This window comes from Macrotis lagotis, chromosome X (assembly GCF_037893015.1).
Source record: "Macrotis lagotis isolate mMagLag1 chromosome X, bilby.v1.9.chrom.fasta, whole genome shotgun sequence".
In the NCBI taxonomy this organism is placed as follows: Eukaryota; Metazoa; Chordata; class Mammalia; order Peramelemorphia; family Peramelidae; genus Macrotis; species Macrotis lagotis.
This window is the reverse complement of record NC_133666.1, coordinates 166,833,861-166,860,536: the sequence shown is the minus strand read 5'-3', so window position 1 is coordinate 166,860,536 and position 26,676 is coordinate 166,833,861. Positions and strand designations below refer to the sequence as shown.

The 26,676-nt window shown below is 38.2% G+C and overlaps 2 protein-coding genes across 7 annotated transcripts in view; one reads left to right on the top strand and one right to left on the bottom strand.

Annotated features, from left to right (window-relative positions):
* Positions 1-2,347: 2,347 nt before the first annotated feature.
* ATG12 (autophagy related 12) lies at positions 2,348-10,434 on the bottom strand. Its single transcript, XM_074199659.1, has 5 exons — positions 10,349-10,434; positions 9,953-10,168; positions 7,447-7,583; positions 6,730-6,792; positions 2,348-2,745 (listed from the first exon to the last, which is right to left on the bottom strand). Exons 2-5 carry the CDS (start codon positions 10,110-10,112, stop codon positions 2,686-2,688), a joined length of 420 nt encoding a protein of 139 aa, XP_074055760.1. The 5' UTR covers positions 10,113-10,168; positions 10,349-10,434; the 3' UTR covers positions 2,348-2,685.
* Positions 10,435-11,115: 681 nt separating this feature from the next.
* Positions 11,116-26,676, top strand: part of AP3S1 (adaptor related protein complex 3 subunit sigma 1) — a 142,482-nt gene continuing 126,921 nt past the window's right edge. For 2 of the 6 annotated variants that reach the window (XM_074199655.1, XM_074199656.1), the window contains exon 1: positions 11,134-11,441. In XM_074199655.1, coding sequence (XP_074055756.1) covers positions 11,373-11,441 — 69 coding nt within the window. In that variant the 5' untranslated portion in view covers positions 11,134-11,372. Of the gene's footprint in view, positions 11,442-26,676 lie in introns of all 6 variants that reach the window. The other 4 variants (XM_074199657.1, XM_074199658.1, XM_074199653.1 and 1 more) reach the window with 4 other exon arrangements.

Genomic DNA, 26,676 nt, shown 5'->3' with positions numbered 1-26,676 from the left:
CTTTCTAGAGAGCAATTTGGAACTATACACAAAGTGTTATAAAAATTGCTTATACCCTTTGATCCAGCAATACCATTACTTGCTTTGTATCTCATTAAAAAGGGGGGAAAGACCTACATGTACAAAAATATTTATAGCAGCTCTTTTTGTGGTAGCAAAGAATTGGAAACTGAGGATATGTCCATCAACTGGGGAATGGCTGAACAAATTGTGGTACATGATATGAATGAAGAAATCATGAGCAGCCAGGCTTTACAAAAGACTTAGGTCAACTATGCTTAGTGAAATGAGCAGAACTAGGAGAACATTATATATATATATTAATAGCAACACTATTTGATGATCAGCTATGATGACTTCTCAGCAGTACAACCATCAAAGACAATTTAAAAGACTTGTGATGGAAGATGCCATTCACATTCAGAGAAAGAACTATGAATCTGAATGCAAATCAAAGCATACTATTTTTGTTCTTTTAAATTGCTTTTTTTCTCTTTTGTTCTGATTCTTCTTTCACATAATGTGGTAATATGTTTAACATGATTGTACATGTATAACACATTAGATTACTCTGACATGTGGAGAGGGGAAGGGATCAGGGTAAAAAATTGTGGAACTCAAGATGTTATAATGAATATTGAAAACTATCTTTACAATGTAATTGGAAAAAAATTAAATAAAAAAATTTAAAATCTCAGTGTCACTGTGGCAATAACAACATTAAATAGGGATGTCAATTTCTATTTCTTTTTTTTTCCTTTGGGCTACCCTCTTTGGCAAGCAAAACAGAGAGACAGAAAAACTGAGATGATTTTATTCTACCTACATAGCTGTTTTAAGAGAGGACTGATCAGAAAATGCAAAATGAAAAAGAACATCTTATGGATACAACACATTGGATTTCCCTGTACACATTTTTTTTAAAATCCCCTTTATGGGAGAAATTTATGATCAAGCAAGAAATCAAGTAAATTAAATATTGCAAAATGGATGATTTCGACTATTTTAAGTTAAAAAGTATTTGCATAAATACAACCAATGCTGCCAAATTAGAAGGAAAACAAAGCTGGGAAACAATTTTCACAGCTAGGGATTTTGATAAAGGTCTCATTTCTAAAATAGAGAACTGCATTAAATTTATAAGATTACAAGTCATTCCCCAATTGATAAATGTTCAAAATATATTTTTCAAATGAAGAAATCAGTTACATATAATCATATAAAAAATGCTCCAAATCATAATTGATTAGAGAAATGCAAATTAAAACAACTGTGAGGTATCACCTCATACCTATCAGATTGGCTAAGATGACATAAAGGGAAAAACAATCAATGTTGGGGAGGTTATGGAGTATTGGGACATTAATGCATTGTTGGAGTTGTGAACTCATCCAACTGCTCTGGAGGGCAGTTTGGAACTATGCCCAAAGAGCAATAAAACTGATCATATCCTTTGACCCAGCAATTTCAATACCAAACCTATATCCAGAAGAAATTATTAAAAAAATGGGAAAAGTTCCACATGGTCCAAAATATTAATAGCAACTTTTTTTGTAGTAGCAAAGAATTGGAAATTGAGGGGATGCCCATCAATTAGGGAATGATTGAACAAGTTATGGTATATGAATGTTATGGAATAGTATTGTTCTATAAGAAACCAGGAATGGTTGTACTGGAGAAGTATGGAATGAATTACAGGAACTAATGCTGAGCAAAGGGAGCAGAACCAAGAGAACATTCATCAACCATAATGGATATAGCTCAGCTCCTCTCAGCAATTCAAGGAGCTAAGACAATCCTTGGAGATCGGCTATGGAAAATGCTATCCCCATCCAGAGGAAGAAAAACAAAATAAAACAAAAAACACTACAGAATTTGAATGAATACTACATTAACTTTTTAAATTTAAATTTCCATTTTTAAAAGTTTTTGGTTTTTTTTTTTGCAAAGCAAATGGGGTTAAGTGGTTTTCCCAAGGCCACACAGCTAGGTAATTATTAAGTGTCTGAGCCTGGATTTGAACTCAGGTACTCTTGACTCCAGGCCCAGTGTTCTATCCACTGCGCCACCTAGCCACCCCTACATTCACTTTTTAAAAATTTCTCTAATGCATATCTTTCCTATCTCATGTTTTTCTTTCTTTTCCCTTAATCCTAATTCCTCATACAGAAAACATGTCAAACACAAATGTGTATGTACAATATTCATCTGACTGTTCACTCCTGAGGGGAGTGGGGTGGGAAGGGAGAGTGGATGGAAATTATGAAACTTAAAAATATGCATATGCATGTGGATGAATGTTGATAAAATTTTTCATAACATGTAATTGGAAAAATAAAATTAAATATCAATTTAAAAATTCCCTTTATTAAAGGAAAATTAAGAATACATTGTCACCATGAAAACAATAGGCAAGACATTTTGCAAAACTAGCAAGATGGGTATATCTCTCAACTTTATAATAATGATTTGCATGACAAATAGTCTAAGTTACATTTAGCCATACTCCATTCTCTGTCTACAAGTGCTTTTCATATACAGAAACAAGAGTGTTTTGTAAATAAATGGAGAGAAGATCACATTCATCTCTTTCCAATACGTTTTTGGACACAAAGTCTCTCGTGCTCTGCTTCCATTTTTTGGAGGTTAGTGCTAAGTAGCCAAGTCGTTCTTATTGTCTCTAGATCATCCCCATGCCTGAGACTTGCAGTAATGCAGGACCAGCTTACCATCACTGCCAAAACACTACAAAAAGGGGAAAAAAAAAAGAACAAAGAATTAAGCTTCACTGCACTCAGTCTCAAGACATAATCTATTCCTCAAAAGAAATCAACACTATCAAACATCATATATACCACTAGTATCTTGTAATAGATTAACATATAAATGAGCAAACAGATTATGAACATAGCAACTCTAATCTGTCAAGGAATGGAACATTTAGTGAATTTGGTCATTTCAACCATGGCTGGAAATACACTTTTTAATCCTGCTCAATGTTCCTGAATTCATGTGGTAACGAATTTGATTGGAAATGTGGTAATGAATTTAATTGTACTCAGTCATACTTTCTCTCCCATTATGGTTAATCTAAACTCAGATTTATCAGGTTTTTTTTTACAAACTCATGGGAGAATACAAGTATTTTTTTATATGTATATGAAATTGATATGGAAATAAGTTCACAGAGGAGGTTGTGATATATGTAATGCTTTACTTGAGATCTCTCAAAATTGGGTCTCTTTTTAATCTTAAATCCTGACTCCTCTTCCCCCCACTCCACTTGTACAAACTGTTCAGCTAAAAGACAGCTGATAATCTTGACTAGCTATTTTTTCTGAATTATCCAGGGAATGCTGGACAACTGACTCTAGGGAAAAGAAAGAAAGCTTGGACCTAGTTAAGACAAAGTGAAAACAAACAAGGTGAACCAGAAATCCCAACAAAAGAAACCTCAAAAAATATATTGAGGGGTGGCTAGGTGGTACGTTGTCATTAGCTAGGTACAGAGTATTAGCTCTGGAGTTTGGAGGACCCAAGTTCAAATTTGGCCTCAGGTATTTGATATTTACTAGTTGTGTGCCCATCCCTCCCCTTCATAAACAAATAAAAATATTCTGAGATTTAGTGGGTCAGGACTTTTATCAGGAATATGGTTTGGAAGGGATATACCTCATGGAAAAGGAAAAGGAACAAGATAGGTATAAGTGAGAAAGAGTTAGCAGCAATTTGTATGAAGAAGGAACTTAACAGATCAGAGGGAAAAGAGATAGGGATGATCTGGATAGAGATCAGTGGAGGAAGAAAGAGAATTGCCACTGCCATTCAACAGAAACATCCTTTTTAATCCTGCTCAATGTTACTGAATCCAGAAATAAAATGGTATGTACTTAAATTACTTTTCATTGGTAAGAAGGAACAGATCAGGAATTAGGGAAGAACAGAAGCACAATATAATAATGGTGGAAGCTTCAGTTATCTGAACAACAACTGATAGGAGTTCCCTCTCTCTCTCTGAAAAAAGCAAAGCAGCCACTAGTTTTGTAGTTTGCCTGGATAATAATTTCACTCTTCAAGAGGCAGAGGGGAAGAACCTAAGGTGAATTGTTCTACTGGACCAAATTCTCACCAACATGGTGAAACTGACTGTTGAAATAGAAATGAGGGGGATCCTTAAAGATTTTGATCAATACTAATTTGCAATATTGATGAACAAAGTAGAACACAATCTGACATGCATTCTATAATTCTGAAGACACTATTTCAAAAGATTCAGAGGAAGGTTAGATTGAATCACATCCATCTAAATTTTTTATAGAAGTTAGCTGAAAAGGAATAAGAAGCCCTCAGAAGTGAAATTCAGAAGACAGAGAGAAATCATGATGACAAAAAAAATGGTTATTTTGTTTTTGTATTTTTGCAAGGCAATTATTGAGTTAAATGATTTGCTGAAGGTCACATAGCTAAGCAAGTATTAATTGTCCGAGGCCACATTTGTGCTCAGATTCTCCTGACACCAGGGCTGGTGCTCTATTCACTGTGTCACCTAACTGCCCCCTAAGAGATAATTATATGCATACATAGAGAACTAAGTCACTTCTATTTTTAAAAAGACCTGAACAGAAGAAAACAAAAGCAAGTAACAAGAGGATAACTATAAAAGCATGACATGCTCCTGTAAGAACAGATTAGATGTTCTATAGTAAACAATGAGCTAAGACTAGTAAAGGCCCCCCCACCAAAAAAAAAAGGAACATAAAAGGTTTTTTTTAAAGTTAAATTGGGGGGAAAGGGGAAGTATTGGAAAAAAAAAGGATTACTATTTATGATAAATGAGATAATGAAAATGATCAAAGGGAGGAAAAAGAACTGTTCCACTCTTATTTTCTTTCTGCTAACTTTGTTGAGAATAATTTTTGGATTGGGGGAAAAAAACCCCAAAAAACTCTAATTTGTAAATGAAACTCAAAATAAGTGAGGAGATAGGAATAGAGCCCATTGTCATTTTTGATAAATCGGAGGCATTCTTAAGTACTATTAGAAATGGAAGGACTAATTGCTGAGACTAATAACTGATATCTGGAGTATTTAGAGAACAAGAGAGGCACCACAGGTCCGGAGAAGAGAGGACATTAATATAACCCAAAAGCAATATGTTAGTGAGGTGACTTCAGATCTTGACAAAATCTTGGTTTGCATTACTGGGGATGGAGAGTGAACATATAGAAAAAGAAAATAAAGAGCTAGAAGCGTGTCTTCAAAAGTAAGTTATTTAAGACAAATCTCATTTTCTTTTGGGACAGGTTATTAGACCAGTAGATCAGGCATATGCCAATGCCAGCTTACTTTGATTTTAGGAAAATATGTGGCAAAATCTTCATGTGATGACTGTGGAGAAGATGATGACAAGGGATAATGTTATAGAGAAAGGTTAGAAAAGTGAATTAAAAAGTGGTTGAATGAATGGTTAAATGTCAATTTGATTAGAGGTTCCTAGAAAGAGATGTGCCCTATATTGTTTAATATTTTTATCAATGGCTTGGATAAGTTCTTTGATGGCCTCCTCATCAAATTTGCAGATCTCTAGTTTATAGAAATACAGCTGGAAGATACCTTTAGAGTCAATAAGTTCAAAATCTGATTTTAGAGAGTTAAGCTGGGACCCAGGTAGGCTGTACCAGGTTATACAAGGCCACATAGGTAGTACTAGTACAAAGTTAACACATCATCTAAGATCTCAAATAATCTTGACATACTAGAATCTGAATCTAACAGGAAATTTATTATGAATAAATATTATGAACAAACTTGGATTTAAAAAAAGTCAGCTCCTCAAACATGAGAGGAGGGTAGTATTAGCATGCTGAAAGCTCAATGAGTCAATAGTCAATATGATAATTATCATATGAGATAGCAACTAAAAAACTAACGTGACAGGAAGATATAGTATTAAAATTTAGAGAGGGACAGTGGCCAAAAATAGGCAGAAACTAGAATATATTCTGTCTCGTTCAGATCACATATAGATTATTATGTTCAGTTCTAGGCAAGATATTTTTTGAACAATATTGCTAAGTTGAAAAGTATCCAGAAAAATTAAAGGACCAGAAGAATTGAGGATGTTTAGTTTGGAAAAGAGAATACTAGGGGGTGGGGTTAGTATGTGAAGAGAGAAGAGCTTCCTTCAAGAATCTGAAAGGCTTATCACGGAAGAGTGATTGGATTTGCACTTTTTTTTTAAAGTTTTTGCAAGGCAAAGGTATTAAGTGATTTGCCCAAGGCCACAAAGCTAGGTAATTTCAAGTGTCTCAGGCCAGATCTGAACTCAGGTACTCCTGACTCCAGGGCCAGTGCTCTATCCACTGCACCACCTAACCGCCCCTCTGTCACCCCTAGACTTGCACTTCTTGATACCAAAGTCCAGAAGTACAGAAAGGAAGATTCTAACTTGAAATAATTAGGGCTATCCAAGAGTAAAATGTGTTGTCCTGGGAGGTTTTTCTCATTATAAGTCTTTAAGCAAAGATTGGATAGTCACTTCCTGGGTTTTCTGCAGAAAGGATTATGGATCAGGTAGAGGTTAGCCTCAATGCCCTCTTTAGCACTTTTTAATCTTGATATACTATGAATCTGAATATTGTTTTTTTCTTGAATACAGTTCAAAGTTAGACAAGATTATCATAGATATAATTTATCTATTTTCATATATAAAAGGTTAAAATTAATAACCTCATAGAGTGTTCCAACTTCTTGATCTGGTGAAGGAGCAAAGGACTGATTCACATATATAAACTGTAAAGGAAAGAAAAAAATTATTATCTGATGTCATAACTACCCAACCTTCTTTCAAAGCTCAGTATCTTGAATAAGCATTGTTTCTTCTCATGCCCAATCACTTATTCAAACTCAGCTCTGAATCTACAATCAAAATTACTGTATTATTTTGGTTACAAAGAAACTTGAAAAGAGTTATCTACTGACAGAGAGTGAAGGGAAAAGAACCAGGAAAACAATTTCTACAATAACAACATCGTAAACACAATTTTGAAAGACTTAAGAATTTTGAGATACACAATAACCAACTATATTTCCTAAGGACCAATCATGAAGTATACCACCCACTTCTTGATAGAAGTGATAGACTCAAGGATACAGAAAGAGACATTGTGGGGGAGTGAGGAGGATGGACAATGTAGAATTTGCTTTGCTTGACTATACATAGTTATTACAGGGATTCTTTCTTCTTCCTTCCTTTTCAATGGAGAAGGGCAGAGAGAAGAGAGAAAACAGACTTTTAATTGAAAACAATTTAATTACTTTAAAAAGGAAAAAAAGAATTAATTTCATACTTTCTTTTCCTACCTCAGACTTATTAACCTGTTTTTGTTGCTCTTACTAAAGTGTTATGAATCCCATGTAAGGAAAAGACCAATGGTGATTACATACCAACTGTTCAGAAGCCACAAGTTTAAGAAATTTTTTTATGAAATCAATGAGACCCTGAATGGTTCGGGTTCGTTCCACAGCCCACTTCTTTGTTTTCATTATAGGGGTGTCTCCAACAGCTTTTAGTAGAACATCAACTGTAAAAACAATGTGAATAACAATTAAACTGAAATAGAGAATGTGATATTGTTTTAGAATATTTTTTAAAAAGTCATTTTTAAAATAAAATGAAAATAATACTTCTTTGTTCTCCAATAATTTATGCCATTACAAAATTGACCTTTAAAATCTAGTTGCCAGCTCTAAAAAAGTCATGTCAAAAACCTGTCTAAACAAAAGAAATAACTGAAGGGAAATGGTATCTTCCAGAGATGTCCTCTTCTTTGTACCTATTTTCACAATTTTAGTCCCATTGCAGTCTAACTTAAGTCAGAACTCTCCCTCTATAACAATCTGCTCACTTCATTCCATCCAAAGCTCAGAAGTTCAGCCTCCTGCTAAAGAAACAATTTACAACCATATTAAGTTTCATACTTCCTGGAAACAAGGGAGAGTTCAGAAATGTTGACAATATTTACTGTCAGGGCTTTCTTGCATTGGGTCTTCTTTCCTCTGCATTGGGAAAGAATATCTTACTAAACATTTTACTCCCCACCACATAATCTTCAATCTAGTAACACTGGACTTCTTGTAAGACACTCCAACTCTTGGCTCTAGGTAATTTTCCTTTGGAAAAGTGAGTTCAATGAAAAATCCCACTTTCTCTAGGAAGTCTTGACACTTCTTTATTTTTTTTTCTTATTTATGCTGCGTATAATTTGTCTCTTCTTTTAGATTATAAATTCCTTGGGGGCAGAAACTATCTTTTGTTCCCCAGCACTTAGTACATTCAGGGTGCTCAATAAATGTTGATTAGCAGTGGACACTAGATGTTAACATACAGAGGTAGAAAAGAGTTCCAGTCAAAATACATTGCTGATATAGTTATTAGAGGTACTGAGTTTTATCAATTTTACTTTTCCTTTCTCCAGGCATTATCCTAATTCAAATCCAAATTGCTGTTGTTCAGATGTGTCCAAATATTTGTTAACCCACTGGGTTTTTCTTGGCAAAGATACTCTAGTGGTCTGCCATTTTCTTCTCCAGCTCATTTTACAGATGAGGAAACTGAGACAAATACAGTTAAGCTGATTTGTCCAGGGTCACAGGTAGTGTCTGGGCTAGATTTGAACTCAGGAAGAAGAGTCTTCCTAACTTCAGGTCTAGCATTTTTTAGAAACTGACCTACCAAACTGCCCCAAATCCAAATGCCATCTTTACTACTTTAAGAGTCCAACAGGCAGATTTCTTTTTTCTTTTTTTTTTTTTTAGCTTTTGCAAGGCAATGGGGTTAAGTGGCTTGCCCAAGGCCACACAGCTAGGTAATTATTAAGTGTCTGCGGGTGAATTTGAAGTCAGGTACTCCTGACTCCAGGGCTAGTGCTCTATCCCCTGCGCCACCTAGCCACCCCCAGGCAGATCTCTATTAACCAGTTTTTTAGAGAACAGTTCTAATCATATCAATCCTGTACTAAAAAACCTTCAATAGTTTTTCCTCTGCCTATAGAAGCTCTTAAGTAGACTTTTATCTCTTTAAATAGATATTATATAGTCCCTCTAAAAGAAGGCCTAAACCTGCTTTTTTCAGCCTTGACACTGTTCTCCTGTGAGCATTCTATTCTTCTGTTCCCTGAAAAGACCCTATACATTTCCACCCCTGCCCCCCCATCTATTTCAAAAGGTCATGTCTTTCTCTTAGCCTGGAATAGTCTTACACAATATTTTTATCTGTTAAAATCCAATCTACTATCAACCCATTAATTCACAAATGTACAGACAGCTAGATGCCAGGCTTGGGGTAGGTACTGGGATACAAAGAAAAAAGCAAATAATCTGGATGCTACTGAAACTTATAGTCGATCTATCAAGAGAAATGACAGCTACACACACAGACATTAAACAATATTTATACGAGTACACACACGGTGTTGGTCTGAAGAGAATAAAGCGGAGATTGAGAAAAGCTAAGGTGGCAAATAAATTTAAGGCCATATCCTCCCGAGTCTTCTACAACCTCTCAGTCTCTCCTGTTACTTTCGTCTATCCTTAAAAATCTCCGCAGGAATCCTTCATTTTAGTCAGCCTTGACCCGTGGCCATCCAGACAAGGCCTAGCCATAATTCCTCCCTAAAGCTCCAGGTCCTTTTTGTTCCTTCTCCCTTCCTCCACCCGGCCGAGGGGAGGAGGGACCGGTGACTCCACGCGGAGGTGGCCGCTAAGGATGGGCTGCGGAAGGGGGTCGCAGGCCTCCCCCGCCCGCCTGCAGCGGCCGAGCCTGCTGTCCCCCCGACTTCCCCACCGGGCCAATGCTTCGCGGGGTTTGGGGCCACACTTTGGGGGCGCAGCCCTTCCGTCCGTCACGTCGGTGGAAACCGGTCCATGGCAGAAGGCAAGTAAGAGAAGTTACTTTTTTTCTTGGCGTCGCCGGTGGGCTCCTCGGTTCCCGGGGAGACGGCAGCGGAGGGCGCCGGCTCCAAAGCGTTCGGATCCGGGCCCAGCTCGGCGGCCCCCTCCCCTGCGGCAGGGCCCCCCGTCAGGGAGGTCGGCGGCCGCTCGGGCTCTGCCATCCGGCTGCTGGGCGTCGCGCTTACAGTCCGGGGAGGGGGGGCTGCATCCGTCACCCCTGCAATCAGAAAAACCGAGTCCACACCGGCCTTCCCCCGGAAGGGCCTCGAGGGGCGGCGGGCAGGGCGGGGGGCCCGGGGAAACCCTTACACTCTGCGGCTGCGCAGGCGTCCCCCGCGCCGGTGTGGCCGGGTCCGTAAAAACCCTCTTCAACCACGACTTCGCAATTAATACCAACCTTCTCCCCTTGGTTTCGAGAGCCGGCAGGTAGGGATTAGGAGAACTCGGGGTCGAGAGGAGACGAGCGAAGAAAATGCCCGCGAGCTTTCCGCCGCAGCCCTCGCACCCTTCCTTCCGCGTCTGCGCAAGCGCTCTCCGAGCCCTCGCCTGCCCGTCTCGCTTCCTGTCCTCTGCGTCTGCGCAAGCGCTCCCTGAACTCACGCCCCAGCCGGCGCCGGCGCCCCTCCCGCTCGGAGCCCTCCGCTTCTGCGCAGGCGCCCCTTCCTTTCCGAGCCCTCCGCTTCTGCGCAGGCGCCCCTCCCGCTCCGAGCCCTCCGCTTCGGCGCAGGCGCCCCCTCCCGCTCCGAGCCCTCCGCTTCTGCGCAGGCGCCCCTCCCGCTCGGAGCCCTCCGCTTCGGCGCAGGCGCCCCTCCCTTTCCGAGCCCTCCGCTTCTGCGCAGGCGCCCCTCCCGCTCGGAGCCCTCCGCTTCTGCGCAGGCGCCCCTCCCGCTCCGAGCCCTCCGCTTCGGCGCAGGCGCCCCTCCCGCTCGGAGCCCTCCGCTTCGGCGCAGGCGCCCCTCCCGCTCCGAGCCCTCCGCTTCGGCGCAGGCGCCCCTTCCTTTCCGAGCCCTCCGCTTCGGCGCAGGCGCCCCTCCCGCTCGGAGCCCTCCGCTTCGGCGCAGGCGCCCCTTCCTTTCCGAGCCCTCCGCTTCGGCGCAGGCGCCCCTCCCGCTCCGAGCCCTCCGCTCCGGCGCAGGCGCCCCTCCCGCTCGGAGCCCTCCGCTTCTGCGCAGGAGCTCCCCGGAGCCAGGACGAGTGCCGCCCGGCGCATCCGCTTCCAGCCCATCCTGCCCCTGTGGGCTCCGCTCTCCCCTCCCCTCCCCTCCCTCCCCCCCCGGGAGCGCGCGGAGGGGGCGGGCGGGGAAGCCGCTTGAAGCAGGAGCGGAGGGCCGAGTGTCGGCTCCGCGCGCCGCCCGGGACGCAGCGCCCAGCCGGCCAAGCCCTCCCTGCTCCCGGCCCCTTCCCCTGCCCCGGGGTCCACCATGATCAAGGCGATCCTCATCTTCAACAACCACGGGAAGCCCCGGCTGTCCAAGTTCTACCAGCCCTACGTGAGTATCCCTCCCCGCCGCGCCAGCTGCTGCGGTGGCCGGGGCTGGGCGGCGGCGGCCCCCAGCCCTGCCCGTCCCTCCGCGGCTCTCCCCGCCCACCCCGTCTGACCGTGGCCGTGAACGTGGCTCCTCTCCCCGCCCGGACACCTCCTGTTGCCGGGGCGCGCCTCGCCTCCTCCCCCGTCGCTCCGGAGCCGGGCTCGCCGCCGCCTCTGCCCGCGCCCCGCGCCTCCGTCTGCCGGCTCCGGGGCGGCTTCGCCCGCTCCCCGGGGACGGCCCGGCCCCGGCCCCGACCCCGGCCCCGGCCCCGACCCCGGCCCCGGCCCCGGCCCCGGCCGCGCGCCCGGACCTGCCGACGGGCGCTCGCTCCTGTCACTCAGGCCGGCGCCGCGGGTGGGGAGGCAAAGTTCCTGCCCTCAGGGAGCCTCCCTTCCCCGTGGTGGGGAGCCGACACGCCCCCTAAAAGTCTGAGGATGGGGCCAGAGTGATTTCGGGGAGCGGAGCTTCGCCTCCCGAGCCTAGGGAGATGTCCGCCTGAGGCGAGCTTTGAAGGGAGGTGGGGGTCCCGTAAAGCAGGCGGGGGTCCGCACGGCGAGGTGGGGTCCCGTATAGTGAGGTGGGGGTCCGCGCAGCGAGGTGGGGGTCCCGTAAAGCAGGCGGGGGTCCGCACGGCGAGGTGGGGTCCCGTATAGTGAGGTGGGGGTCCGCGCAGCGAGGTGGGGGCGGGCGGGCTCCGGCGGACTGACAGCCGCTCACAAAGGCAGAGATGGAACGACCGCCTGGTGCGGAGGGCAGGACTGTGTAGCCAGCCAGGCCGGAAAAAGAGGTTGGAGCCCAATTTGAAAGCTAAAGTGAGGAATTTGTTTTACCCTTACACGCTAGGAGTCGTTGGCACTTCTTAGGCAGGGCAGTGACATGAAAACATCTTTTCCGTGATCGAGGTTTCTTAGGTTTTCTATCCACTCTTAATTCTCTCTGTAGGCTTCCTTTCGTGTGCCCGATTTCATTTTTATATGTATGACTAGCATGGCCATTCCTTATTAAAGGTTACAAAGAGGTGTGTGCATGTGTGGCTATTAAATAAGTATTCACTTTACTAGCTTGGTAATGTTCGTAATAAGGCTCATTAGAATGATTTTAGCTAGATTTCAGCTTCAAGAGGGGCTTTTTTTTTTTAATAAGGAAGCTTGAGCCTGTTTAGCAATCTCCGGAGTCCGTTAGGGTGAGGCAGTTGTAGAAATGGTAAGACTTTCTAAGAATTAAGACGACTTGAGTTTAGAGGAATTCATTGTCAGGATCTATTAATTGTTGTGACTGGACTTTTTTCTGTATCTTAGTTTCTTCATTCATACTATTGGGCTTATACTAGTCTGGCAATCTCTGGAGGTTGAGAATGTCATGAGATAATTGTATTTAAAAGCACTGTATAAATGTAAAATGTCGTCATGGCTCCTTATTGTCTTTTATTGACAATATAGGACCATTACAATGCTTGTAAAACTCTAGTCTATTTAGCAGACTACAGCATTATTTATAATGGCAATCACTTGTTTCCTTAGAAGGGAATACATTAAAAATTAATTGTTACGGAGTTTACTTACTCTGAATATAGAATGTAAGCTCTTTGAGAGTGGGACTGTTTTCATGTTTACCTTTGTATCCACAGTATGTGTACATAGACAGGAGTTACCTTCCCTGCTTGGGAAAGCACAAAATGGCCTTCAGTGAAAAGACTCTTTAGGGAGAAAAAAGATTGGATCCCCCAAATTCAGTTTTTTGGATCAGAGTCAGAAATGCTCTTTCAATTAAAAAATGAAATAGTGCCTGAGTTGATACTTTTATGTAGTTTTTAATCCCTTTAATCCCATAAGGAAGTAAAAATTATAACTGAAAGTGCCAATTTACATAAAATGATAATGTGGTCTTTGTTAGGTAGATGTCAGAAGTGAGAAGTCTAGAAGTGTCGATTTAATTTGCGGTTTTCCTTTAGTGGTTAGCCAGAGATAAGCATAATACATTTTATTTTTGACTTTAGTTGTAGCCTCACTTTTAAAGAACAAAGTAGTGTTTAAATAGAATCACAGTTATAAATCTTCTAGTTAATTATTTCACTTTGATCTGTAGTCCAAGAAAAATATCCCCCCCCTTTGTTCTATCTGGATTAATCAAAAGCTATTAACTGTATTTTAAAGCTCATTTAAACTGTTAATCTGGTGGCATCCTTAACTATTGTCTTTTTTTTTTTTTTTTTTTTTTTTTTGGTAAACCATTACAAGTAACCTTCAGTTAGGCTATAAGTTTCCTGGAGTGTTTTAGAACTCAAGGATATGTTTTTCCATAAAAGCAATTCTATAGGTATAGGATCTTTAGAACTGAACAAGACCTTAAAGAAAGTCTTGTGTGACTTTTCTTTCTTTCTTTCTTTTTTTCTTTCTTTCTTTCTTTCTTTCTTTCAGTTTATTTATGTAAGGCAATGGGGTTAAGTGATTTGCCTAAGGTCACACAGCTAGGCAATTATTAAGTGTCTGAGGTTGGATTTGAACTCAGGTCCTCTTGACTCCAAGGCCAGTGCTGTCTACTTCATCACATAGCTGCTCCCTTGTGTGACTTTTCAAATTCAAGAAATTCTTTTTCTAACATTCCTGATAGGTGGTTATCTAGACTGTGTCTGAGGACTTGCAGTTATGGAAAAATCTCACCCAAGTTATGACTCAATTCTTTTTTTTTTTTTTTGGTAGCTCTAAATGTTAGTAAAATTTCTCTAAGATTGAGAGGAAATTTGTCTCCTTGCAACTCTGGTTAAATTAGAAGGTACTGGAAATACAAAGACCAAAACCCCACTGAAATAGACCAGTTCATGAAGTTTACATTTTAAAGTGGCAAACAAGATAGATACTATGTGTAGTATTATTATTCATTTGTTTCACTCCTGGCTGACTCTTCCTGACCCCATGTGGAGTTTTCTTAGCAGCTGCTAGCTAGAGTGGTTTGCTGTTTCTTTCTCCAACTCATTTTACAGATGAGGAAACTGAGGTAAACAGGGTCACACAGCTAGTAAGTGTGTGAAGCCAGTTTTGAACCCTGGAAGCTGAGTTTTCCTTATTCCAAGTCTGTTATTCTTTCCACTGTGCTACTTATATCTATCTTTTGATTGAAACCTAAATATTGATCTATCTATATTATATATATATACTGTGTCTATTAGTAAATGCAAGATAATATGAGAGGGAAGAAAGAACTAAGACCTGAAAGGAATGTACTTTAGAAAATAATGATTGGCATTCTTTACAATTGTTTAAATTTTGCAAAATTATACATAATTTGCACCTCACAACAATTCAGTGAAGCAGCTTCTAGCACAGTTATTATCTTCATTTTACAGAGAAGGAAACAGATTCAGAGGTTGTGATTTTTGCTACACAACTTATGACAAAAGTGGGACTTGAACCCAGGTCTCTGCTTGATGCTAAATCTAATTCCTCACTCTATGATACAAGGATGCTTCTAAAGGCTTCTTATCAGAATTAGGATTTGAGAGGGAGTTTAGGATAATAAGAGTAGGAGGTTAGAAGGTAGTGAATTAGAAGTCTAGGGGACAGCCTGTGCAACAGCATAGATGTGTGTAATGTCAAGGTTGAGGAACTGTTAGTAAGGCAGTAGCATGTCTGAAATAAAGTGTGGGTGGGTAGGTGGGGTATATTTGACAATTTGCTGAAAATGAGATGAAATCTGAGTGATGTTGATTTTAATTTATTATTAGTGATAATGGAGTTTTCTTTCATCTGATTATTGAATAGTTTGCAGTTCTTTTAAGAACTGTTTGTTTATATCCTTTTCACTCAACTATTGAGGAATATATTTTGCTTTTTTTCCAGGGTATCCCAAATATCTTACTGCAATTTTAAGTTGTTAAAGCTTTGTTAGTGCTGTTTTGGATATCACACTCTTTCCAGAGATATTTGATACATCAATTTTTCCTCATTTGACCTCTTATCTTGGTTGCACTAATTTTTTTCATATAAAAGCATTTGAATTTTCTGTGATCAGAATTGTCTGTTTTTGGTTTTCATAACTTCAAGACTGAGACTAGATTTGTCAAGAGATTTTGAAGTATACCATTCAGTTTACAATTTGTGCCATAGTATAAAGAAAATAATTACAAAGAAAAAAGAAATGTCTAATAATAAGTATTCCCAAATCAATCATAATTCAAAATCAGTACTCCAGATTGGAGAACTGATAACTGATCTTTCATAACCGTGCATGACCACGTATTTGATTTATTCCGTGTTAGTAATCAACAACTAACATCCAATAATCAGTAACCTTCTGTTTTTGGTCAGTCGAAGGATGCATTTGAGCAAATAAAAGTGTTGAATTCCTCTTCTGATTGTCACCTAGAATTTCTAGATGAGTATTTGATGTTAAAAATATTAGAAATCTAAGATCAAAGAAAATCACTTTGATTCCTTATTTCCATTTCCTCACATTCTTTATCTTTTAACAATTCCATTGTATTGTTCTTTCCTTATTGTGGAAAAAAGGAAACAGTGTACTGTTGTCACTAATATACAATTTTCAGAGAGTTGAAGTAACTAGAGCAGTTAGGTGGCATCTTAGGATAGATCACACCAGGCCTGACCTCAAGAAGACCTGAGTTCAAATCCAGCCTCATACATCTACCAGCTATTTCACCCTGGGCAAGCCATAAACCTTTTTGCCTTAGTTTCTCATCCGTAAAATGAAGTGGAGAAGGAAATGGTAAACCAAGAAAACCCCAAATGGGGTCACAAAAGAGTAGGTCACAACTGAAAAAGCTTAGCAACAATAACACAATATAGAAGAACTGGTTGACATCAAAATAGAAATAAATCAGGATCTAAAACTCCTCCCACCATCATCAATAAGTTAAAATCACATTTTTTTCTGTTATGCTTTGTGAAATAAAGGGTACTTTCAAGTTGATTAGGGATGTATGTGGATTGCTTCTTGCTAATCAGGACGTGTATTTTATATGTATACTCTAAGGTTTTATACACACACATATACACTTCACAATTTTGTTATTTCACACTTTAGAGAAAGAACACTATAGATTATTAAGCAAGTAAAATTCAAAGTGTAATATTTAATTATTTTAGGTTTCAGTAGTGTTTGCTAAATTAATGAAAAACCTTTTACTTTCACTGCCTGGATATACTCAGTTGTAAAGGACAATCTATTATAAGTTATTTTGTAGTTCACATTTGATAGTCCTATTTTATGTTAATTTGAGTTCAAGATATATTCCACATTATAGTTTAATCTATAAATTTCAAACTGTAAATAATTGAGATGATACATATAATTAAGTGTTGTTGAAACTGATCTTTTAGGATTTTTTTAAGATGGAGATATGTCATAATTAAAGGAAATATTACAATATAGGTAAGCTAGAGGAGTAAGTGATATTGCCTATGATTTGATGGGCCATATTAAATCAAGTTATTTTCACAATTGTTTTAAAATGAAGTACAACTCCAAGAGGATAAGAAAAATAGAAAAGGCAACAATAGTTTATCAGAGGCTGAAAGTAAACATTTTTAGCAAGGCAAAATCTGTCATTTTTTTATAATATGATATATTAATGTGGAACTTTAAAGCAATTTTCTACCTTGGTCTCTGTTTTCAGGTAAAATATTCACAAAAAGTTTTTTCATTCCAATACACATTCCTAGAGAAACTGACAATTTTCTTCTTCTTAGAAAACCATTTCACAGACATTTTTCCAGACAGTCATGATTTGATTGAAAACCTGCCTGGCTTTCAAGGACTTTTTTGGTGGGTAAGGACATGGGAGAGCACAGCAGGATTCCAAACACGTAAGAACTCATTTTTAGAGGTGTCCTTTTCAAATGAATCCCCCCCCCTTAAAGTCTCCTTGCCTTTCAATTTAAAACAACATCAGCATTTAAAAACTGTAGCATTCAAGAATTTTTTCCAAACGATTATATGCAATTTATATTCTTATAGAGGAAAAAACTTGAAAAAAAGATAGTACAAAATTTTCTAAACACCACACAACTAGATCAGAATGATTTTGTTAACAGAAAATTTCAGAACTTGTTTTAGACTTGTTTTGCTTTATACACAGTATTATGAAGAAGTGGATAGAACATTGACTTAGAGTCAGGAGTCCCTGAATTCAAATTCTCCTTGACACACTTAGTAGCTATGTGACCTTGAGCAAGTCACTTAACCTCAAACTGCCTTAATTTCCCCATCTGTAAAATGTAGATATTTATCTACTTCACCTACTTCACAGGATTGTTTTAAGGATAAAAAATGCATTGATATTTATAAAGCACTTTGAAAACCTTAAAGTAGCTTACAAACATTAGTTATTATTACTATCATAGCAATAAATAATGGATTAGCAAAATACTCCTTTTTCTTAGCTTTAGTTTATTCTAGGTCTGATTAAAGACATTCATATTTGTTATGTCTCAATTTAACAATCTGTAGTAAGATCATTATTATATAGAAAAATGAAATATTATTCCCAGGTCTGTAAAAATTATTCCATCTGCTTTGTTGCTTTGGGATATTTTCCCTTTCTCTTAGAATAGGTATTATGTTCACTAAATCTTGAAAGGGGAGAGAGACTTTCCTTATTTAATTATTTATTTCCCACTTTTGTTCTGAGTGATTGGATCTGAACAAAGGGGTATCACCTAACCTCAAGAATCAGCTTCAGTTCTTCCTAATGAAAAATCTCCCTCTTTACAAGACTGACTACAACTAAATTAAAGAATGATTATTTTAATCCCTCCAGACCTTCCCAAATTGATTATATCACCCAATTAAACATAGATAAGTCATAAAGATATGCTTCTCCCAAAGAAAACAAAACCCTACAGCCCACATTCATCTGTTCAGAAAGCATTCCTCTCTTGAGATTTTTTTCTCTTTCTTTCAGAATTTAAGCTGTTTTAAATTGCTGTATAATTAAGCTGTGTTATTTTTCTTTGCTTTAGTGTAGTGACTGGGGAATCATAGCTCACCTAAATTTCAACTTCTTCTGGAGACTTAGAAAAAAATTCTAAGTATTAATTTAGGGGAGCCATATATTTCACTCTCCACCTTTCAATTACAGTTTTAGGCTTTTTTTTTTGTTTTGATCATAAATGAACACTCAAAGTCACCTCCACATTAGCACCCATATATATATGTATGGAGAGAGGAAAAAGAAATCTATCAAAATAAGAACCTCTCTCTCAGCCCACAGTTAAATGCTTATGTGGGGATCTATTCTAGCCCATAGTTACTTTAATTCGGGGGTGGAAAAAGTCTACTGAACCTGTCTCAGCTCATGAGTTGATCTCACCGAAGGGGCACATGATAGAGAAAAACCAAATTTGGGGCAGCTAGGTGGCAAATGGTTAGAGCACTGACCCTGGAGTCGGGAGGACCTGAGATCAAATGTAATCATAGACACTTAATAATTACCTAGCTGTGTGACCTTGGGCAAGTCACTTAACCCCATTGTCTTGCAAAACCAAAAAAGAAAAAGAAAGAAAAACTAAATTTTCATTGTCAAATAGAAACAGAAGAATCAAGCAACATAGTATAAAACAAATGTAAAGATTTTACTGACCTGTTGGAGGGAGAAATTCCATATGTTATATACCTGAGATCTTATGAATAGTTTTTTTTTTGGAACACAAAAGAGATGTCTCTTTCACTTTAGTTTTGGGCTCATCTGTTCAAAAGGAAATGGGCCACCTCACTTGAATTCCTTTCTTGGGTTTCATAGCTAATGCACCAAAACTTCTTGGTAAAAGGATTATATCATACTGATGGTATGCTAGTAAAAATTTAAAAAATATAGAAAATATAGACACATTAGTGACCTTGGGAAGATTTTTTTTAGAAAGTGCTACTCCTTAGGGTTTATAAGAATCTTATATCCTTCTCTAGAATAATGACAAATTTCTGTTATCACTAATTAGACTAGTACTCACCTACATTTCTAGAAATAGAATGCCTTTTAACAGCCTAGAAGCAGTGACAGGAGTGATAAAAGTATTCAGGGAACTGAGACTAGGAAAACAGTACTCCTTACTTCAACTGAAATAGAGACCAGTTTTCAAAAAAATGGAACTCTCCATGTTCCATGAAGAAATTATAGGACTCCTCTTTCTTTACTCCTCAGTATATTTAGCCTGACCAGCCATGTGGTAAAGTAGTTAAAGAATTGGATCTGGAGTCACAAAGGTACATGTTCATGAGTTCTAATTTGAGGCTTATTAGCTAATAACAATAATAATATTTGTCCTTTATTCTTGAAGAAGATCATGACCTCAGGAAGGTGTTAACTTGACAAGCACATGAATTGAATTTGAATGAGAAAGTACTGTGCTGAGTCACCAGCCTCACTTTCTTTTCCAGAACCATCTGAGTCCAGTGGCTGGATATGATTCAGGATGACTGGAGATGGCCCCGGATGGAAGGCAGTCAGGGTTAAGTGACTTGCCCAAAGTCACTTAGCTAGTAAGTGTCAAATGTCTGAGGCTGCATTCGAATTCCTGTCCTGATTCCAGGGCCAGTGCTCTATCCACTATCCCACTTAGCTGGCTTACTAACTATATAATGCTGGGCAAACTATGCAGTGCATGAACTGTTTGCCATGGGTTTCTTATGTAAAATGAGCTGGTGAAGGAAATGGCAAGACATTTCAATATCTTTGCCAAGAAAAACTTAATTAGGTCATGAAGAATCAGATGTGACAGAAATGACTGAACAACAACAACACTATTTAACCTAGAGAGTAGGCTTCCATGGACAAGAGAGATTAGATTTGTTGTACTTGATTCTGGAAGGAAATTCCATTAGAGGAAACAAGTGGGAGTTGCAAGGTGGAAGGTTTTTAACTTGCTCCAAAGAAACACTTGTTAATAATTAGAGCTGTCCAAAGATGGTCTGGATTACCTCGGAAGGTAATAGCTTCATCCTCCATACAGTTCTTCAAGGGGTAGGGATGATTATTTATCAGGGATATTGTAGTAGATGTTTGTGTTAAGGTACAGGTTGGAGTAAAGCATCTTAGAGATCCCTCTCCCTACTCCCTACTCTTTTGTGTCTTTTTAGGTCTGGTAAATAGGCTGCACAGAGCTAGAAAATATTCTATTGAGAAAGGTTTATGTGATTTGGGTGACATTTAGTGTGTAAAAGGAGAAAAGTATGAAATAAGATTGGAGAACTAAGTTAGACTTTGTGTGGGACTTTTATTAGTTCATGAATAGAACAGTAGGACTATTTTGTCTTTTTTTTTGGACTAATGTAGCCTGATGTTGCCATTTGCCTTTCTTGGCATCTCTATAGCTCCTTTGTGACTCATTGAGATTGTCAACTGATACCTCTCAAGTATTTCTATATGAACTATTATATAGATACATTTCTACTCCATATATAGGTCTACTTATTAGATACATTTCTACTATATAAATATATTTCTATTATACAGATGCATTTCTACTATACATAGTTTTACCATAGAGATACATTTCTACTATACCAGGATCCCTTTGTGTTATGGATCCCTTTGGCAGCCATTCGATGGATAGAATAAAAAAATAACATTTTTAATTGTATAAAATAAAATGCATAGATTTACAAAGGCAACTAATTATATGGAAATACATTTGTCAAAATGATAAAAACAAATCAGAGATACAAGAAACTCCTGGACTCCAGAGTAGAGCCTCTGTTTTATATAGTTGATAGTTTTTAAAATAGAAAAATCTAGGGCTTAATATTTTTCTCTTAAATTTTTTTTTCTGTTGTTTATTTTTTGTATATCTTTCCATTCAGAAATAATTTTGCATCATAATTCTTTTATGTAATCAAAAAAACATTTAAAAAGTACCTAGTTTTTTTGATAAGTATATATTTTTAAAGCTATTTTTTTTATTATGAACTTGACATTACCAAACATGAATATTTTGACAAAGAACAGAAAGGATTTTAACAACGAATATTGTGCATACCTTGCTTTTTAAAAATATGTACTTTTATTTTAGTAGTTTCAGCACTGTCTTAACTATGTCCCTTCTGAACCACTTTCTGTTCTATTTATTTTTAAGAAGATTTAATGATGCTCCTTTCTTCCTTTTTTGGGGGGGGGGTATTACTTAAACTTAACCCTTTCATTGCTTTCCCCTCTTGAAATAAAAGCCTTTACTTGTAATAAATAAAATCCTACAAAAAAATCCATACATTATTTGTATTTAAAAATGTCTAGTCAGTCCTTCATCTCTCAGGTGGGAAGCATAATGTGTTCTGGATTCTTGGTTATTGCATTGGTTGTTCTTAAGTCTTTCAAAGTTGCTTTATTTTATGATATAATCATATCCAAATTGTTTTCTTGATTCTGCACTTTTTGCTTTGCACCATTTCATAAAAGATCCTCCCATGTTTCTCCAAATCCATCACATAACATCATTTGTTTAACTGTTCTCCAAATGATGTACAATCCTTTTCTTTGATGCAATAATTTTTTTTTAAAAATATGGTTATAGATAATCTAGGTTTCTTTCTATGACAACTCATTTATTTGGAGAATGACTTTTTCTTTTAATTTTGAATCAATTATGTATCTTGGAAATGAAGACCTTTATCAGAGAAACTTGAAGCAAACATTTTCTTCACAATTGTTTCTCTTTTAATCTTGACTTAAATAGCCTTGTTCATGCAGAATCTTTTTAATTGAATGTAAGCAGAAGTATATATTTTATTTTCTGTGTCATCTATCCATAAATAAGATAGATAATTTCCCTCCATATTACTCAAAATTCTTGATGAGATGACTTTTTATAACTGTTCTCGTGTGAGGTGTTGGTCTAAATACTAATACTTCCATTTTGCATTTCAGTTTTCTCAGCAGCATTTGGCAATTTGGTGAAACCTGTAGACTCCCTCTCAGAATGTTTTTGAATGCATAAAATAAAACACCTAGGATTACAAAGGAAACAAATTATGTTGAATTAGTTATAAAAATATTAAAAACAAAACAAGTTCCTGGTCCCTAGGTTAAGAACCTTTTATTGTTGTTTACTTGGTGATCTTTTTTGGGATTTTCTTGGTAAAAATACTAGAGTGGTTTGCTATTTCATTCTGTAGTTTATTTTTCCAGAAGAGAAAACTGAGACAAAGAGAATTAAGAGACTTAATCAGGGTCATATTGACATACACACACACACACACACACACACACACACACACCCCTCTAGAAGTCTCTGAGACAGGATTTGAATTTAAGAAGTGTATATATGTGTGTGTGTGTGTGTGTGTGTGTGTGTGTGTGTGTGTGTGTGTGTGTGTGAATATGTTACCCCCCCCTTTTGGTTAGGAAAAGAATGAGGTTTTTATTTTTCTCATGATATTGAATATTTTTTTGCTCTATTTTTTGAGGAGTCTACTATTTGGGTAAGTTTTTTTTTAACCTTCTGTTTTTAAGTTATTTTCTTTCACTTTTCCCCCTCAAGAGCTATTATTTCATTTTTAATCTCTCATGGCAGTTCTTCTACTCTTAGATTCTACATGACCGAACTTTTTTTTCCTTCCTGAAGCTCCATTTTTACTTGTTTTGAAATCATTTTTTTTTGCAAGGCATTGGGGTTAAGTGACTTGCCCAAGGTCACACAACTAGGTTATTATCAAGTGTCTGAAGTTGGATTTGAACTCAGGTCTTCCTGACTCCAGGGCCAGTGCTCTATCAACTATACCACTTAACTGCCCCCTGTTTTGAAATTATTTATACTGGATTAATATCTTGGATTTCTGAACTCAGAGTATTAATATATCCACTCTTAGTTTCAGGACTGGGATTTTGTTCAAGGGCCAAACTCTTGCCTTTAATGTTATAATAGTGGTCTTCTTCTCTGATCCCTTCTAGACTAGATACTTATGTATCGAAGTATCTGGGACTACATCATGCTCTCTGTTCCAATCACTAGTTCTGGTTCTTTCACAATTTTCATTTGGTAGTTGGTTCCATCCCCTGGGTAGGCCTGATAGGCCCTAGTTAGATAGGAAATAGGTTGGTTTCAGGACTCCTGCTGTATGGCTAGCAGTTGTAACAAGGTAAGCACCTTTGTTTCTCTCTCTGATTGACTGACTCCATCTTACTTCCCTGACCCGTTACCTACTGGTGTCTAATCCAGTCCCTAATGTTGCTTCAATAGGCCACTGCTAGGTTCTAAATTCTTTTTCTTCCTGATTACTCAAGCCCTTAATGGCTTATGCCTCGCCTGGAATGAACTGCTCAGAGTGACCTTTATGAGTTTTGACAAATAGTTACCTTAACAAAGCAAAAAACAGAATTCATGACCTCAAACTCTAATGAAATGTTCTGTGCACACCTATGTCAGAGAATATAAAATCTGACCATATTTCTTTTTTGCTAATTATATGAGAAAAATACTCAAAAGCGTCCTTGAAAAATGCTGGGTTTTGGTCCTGTGTAGTTGGACTGTGGTCAGTGCCATTCTGACTTGCTCTTAACCGTATTGCCTACCAGGCTTCCACCTTTCCTACAGACTCTTCTCTGAGTCTACCGGCTTCTGCTGCCCTTACAGCTATATTTGCTGTGTTGGGAGAGCTCTGCTCCTTTAAAATCTTTCATGTCTCCCTAACTGGTAGGGTGATATGTTTTTAGCTTAAAGGGTACAAGTGTTAATAGAACAGAGCTAAGGACAGACCTGTAGCCCACTAACAGATTCCTTCAGATAGATATGATTATATTTATTGAAAGGACCTTATTATGGTTCTAAGGCTAACTCATAAAAGTTTATTTAATTCACAATGTAATTAAGTTATAGGGCATTATATAGTACTATAGATCTTAACTACTATTTTTATGTTGTTTTTTCTATTGGGAAAGTATATACTGAATTATAACCACAGAGGTATGTAATATCATGGATATTGTTTAAGACTTTGAGTCAAGAAGACTGGATTTGAATTCCACTTTTGATATTATTGACTTGCTATAGGTAAGTCATGAACCATCTTCAACTTTCAGTTTTCTCATTTGTAAAATGGACAGTATCAACATAGAAAACACTTAGAAAGGTATTTCAAAGGGTAAATGAGATCAATGTACAATGTATGTTAAGTATTTTGTAAAGTTTAAAAATATATATATATATATATATATAAATGACATTACCACTACTACAACTGCTACTATGACTGCTAGTCCAGCACTGCTACTAAGACTCCCAAGGAGCATTTTCTCCTTATTCCTTTCAGCAGGAGGAAGAGGGACTTTCTCTGATTCCCCCATGTCTGTTCACGGCAGGTTTGGGGAAGAGAAGAGTAGGAAAACTGATGTCCTGGGGATAAGGGTGTCATAGGTGGTGGTGGAGCATGAGGAGTAGAGGCAGGAATAGAGAGAATTATAATAGGAGCTGATGAGATAACCCAAGGCAGAGGGATACCCAATGGAAAGACTTGCATGAAATGATGCTGAGTGAAGTGAGCAGAATCAAGAGAATATTGTATACATTAACACAAAATTGAATGATGATCAACTATGATTGATGTAGTTCAGAGATCAAGGACAATCCTGAGACCTGCTATGGACAGTGCCTTCCACATCCAGAGGAAAAATGATGAGGCAATGCAAAGCAAAGCATGCTATATTCACTTTTTGAAAACTTCTTTTATGTTCTTCCTTTCTTTTTTATGACTTTTTTCCCCTTAATTCTAATCCTCATTCACAGCATGCCTAATTTCAAAATATGTTAAACACAATTGTACATGTACAACTTTTACAAGATGGTTCTGCTACCCATGGAGAGGGGGGGAAGGGAAAGGAAGGTGAAGAAAATGTAGATCTAATAAATTTGGAACTAGATGAATGTTGAAAAATACCTTTGCATATAATTGGAAAAATAAAATAAAATTTCAATATGAAAAAGATGCCCAGAGTAAGATGCATTATATTAAATTTTTTTCTTAAAGTAAAAGGAGTGCTTGAATCAGGCAAGAGTTATTATGTTTTGGCATCAATGAGATCTTATTGTTTCAGTCTTATTTTATCCTTTTGACTTCTCTAGGAGATAGAGGAAAGGTCAAAATGTTATGTTCATCTGCTGAGAAAACAGATAGAAAGAGATGTATTTTGTCTAAAGTTAGACAGCTTTTGTTCTGGAGATAGAATCTATTGAAATACCATGATAAAAAAGACTTGGACTTTTTGTCTATCACAGTGTAACTCTCATAATAATGTAGACAAATTTTCTCAATAAATTTTCTCAAGATTTCAATATTGTCTTATTTTAATTAAAGAGGAAAAGTAGTATATTGGAAGGAGCATCAATTATGTTATGGAGTCAGAAGACAGCAGAATCCTGGCTCCATTGTATTATTGGCATGATTTTGCTCAGTCACATCCCCTCTCATGACTTTCAGTGTCTTTTATCTATTAGAAAACAAGCAATAATAGAAATGAGGGGTGTTGGTAGATAATCTCTAAGGTTCTTTCCAGCTTTCAAATCCTGTGATCCTGAATGAGGTGTTGAACATCTGGCCCCAAGCTGAGAATAGAATTGTGAAAGTGCTGTTATCTCAGTTTCTGTTATTTTTAGTGAAAGTGGTAAGTGAAGAAGCCACTGACCATTTTGTTGAAGATGACATGGATGATTCTGCTTATTCAATTTCATTCAAACACCTTATTAAACTAGTAGGGAACACAAATAATTGTTTCTTTGCCAGAATATGAAATTAAAATTGCACTACTATGTTTTCACACTAATTAAACTTGACCATCTCATGACCAGTCATATAACTTTTCAAATTCCAAGTTTGTCTTTCCTCTGTTTGGTGAATTTTTTCATGGTTTTAATAGAACAGATATCTCTGATGCTGTGCTACATTAGTGCTTCCTGTCAGCTGACATCACATGCTGGTGTAAGCTTGCTTAAAGAGATCTGGTGTAGGCTGCAAGTTAGCATCTTGCTTAAAGAGCCAGGAATTGCACATTTGAAGGAATTTGTGAAAGATGCATCTCCTTTTGCTTTAGTGACTCAGTGGTTTTGCTACCATTGCAGGAATGATAACTATTCAAAAATATCTTCCTTTGCCTAGGTTTCTCTGACAAAATCAATACAGCCTCAGGTTATCTGTCTAGTGATTGCTGAACTATAGAAGGATCCTACATTTAAAAAAATGTAGAAACACAAAACTCTGA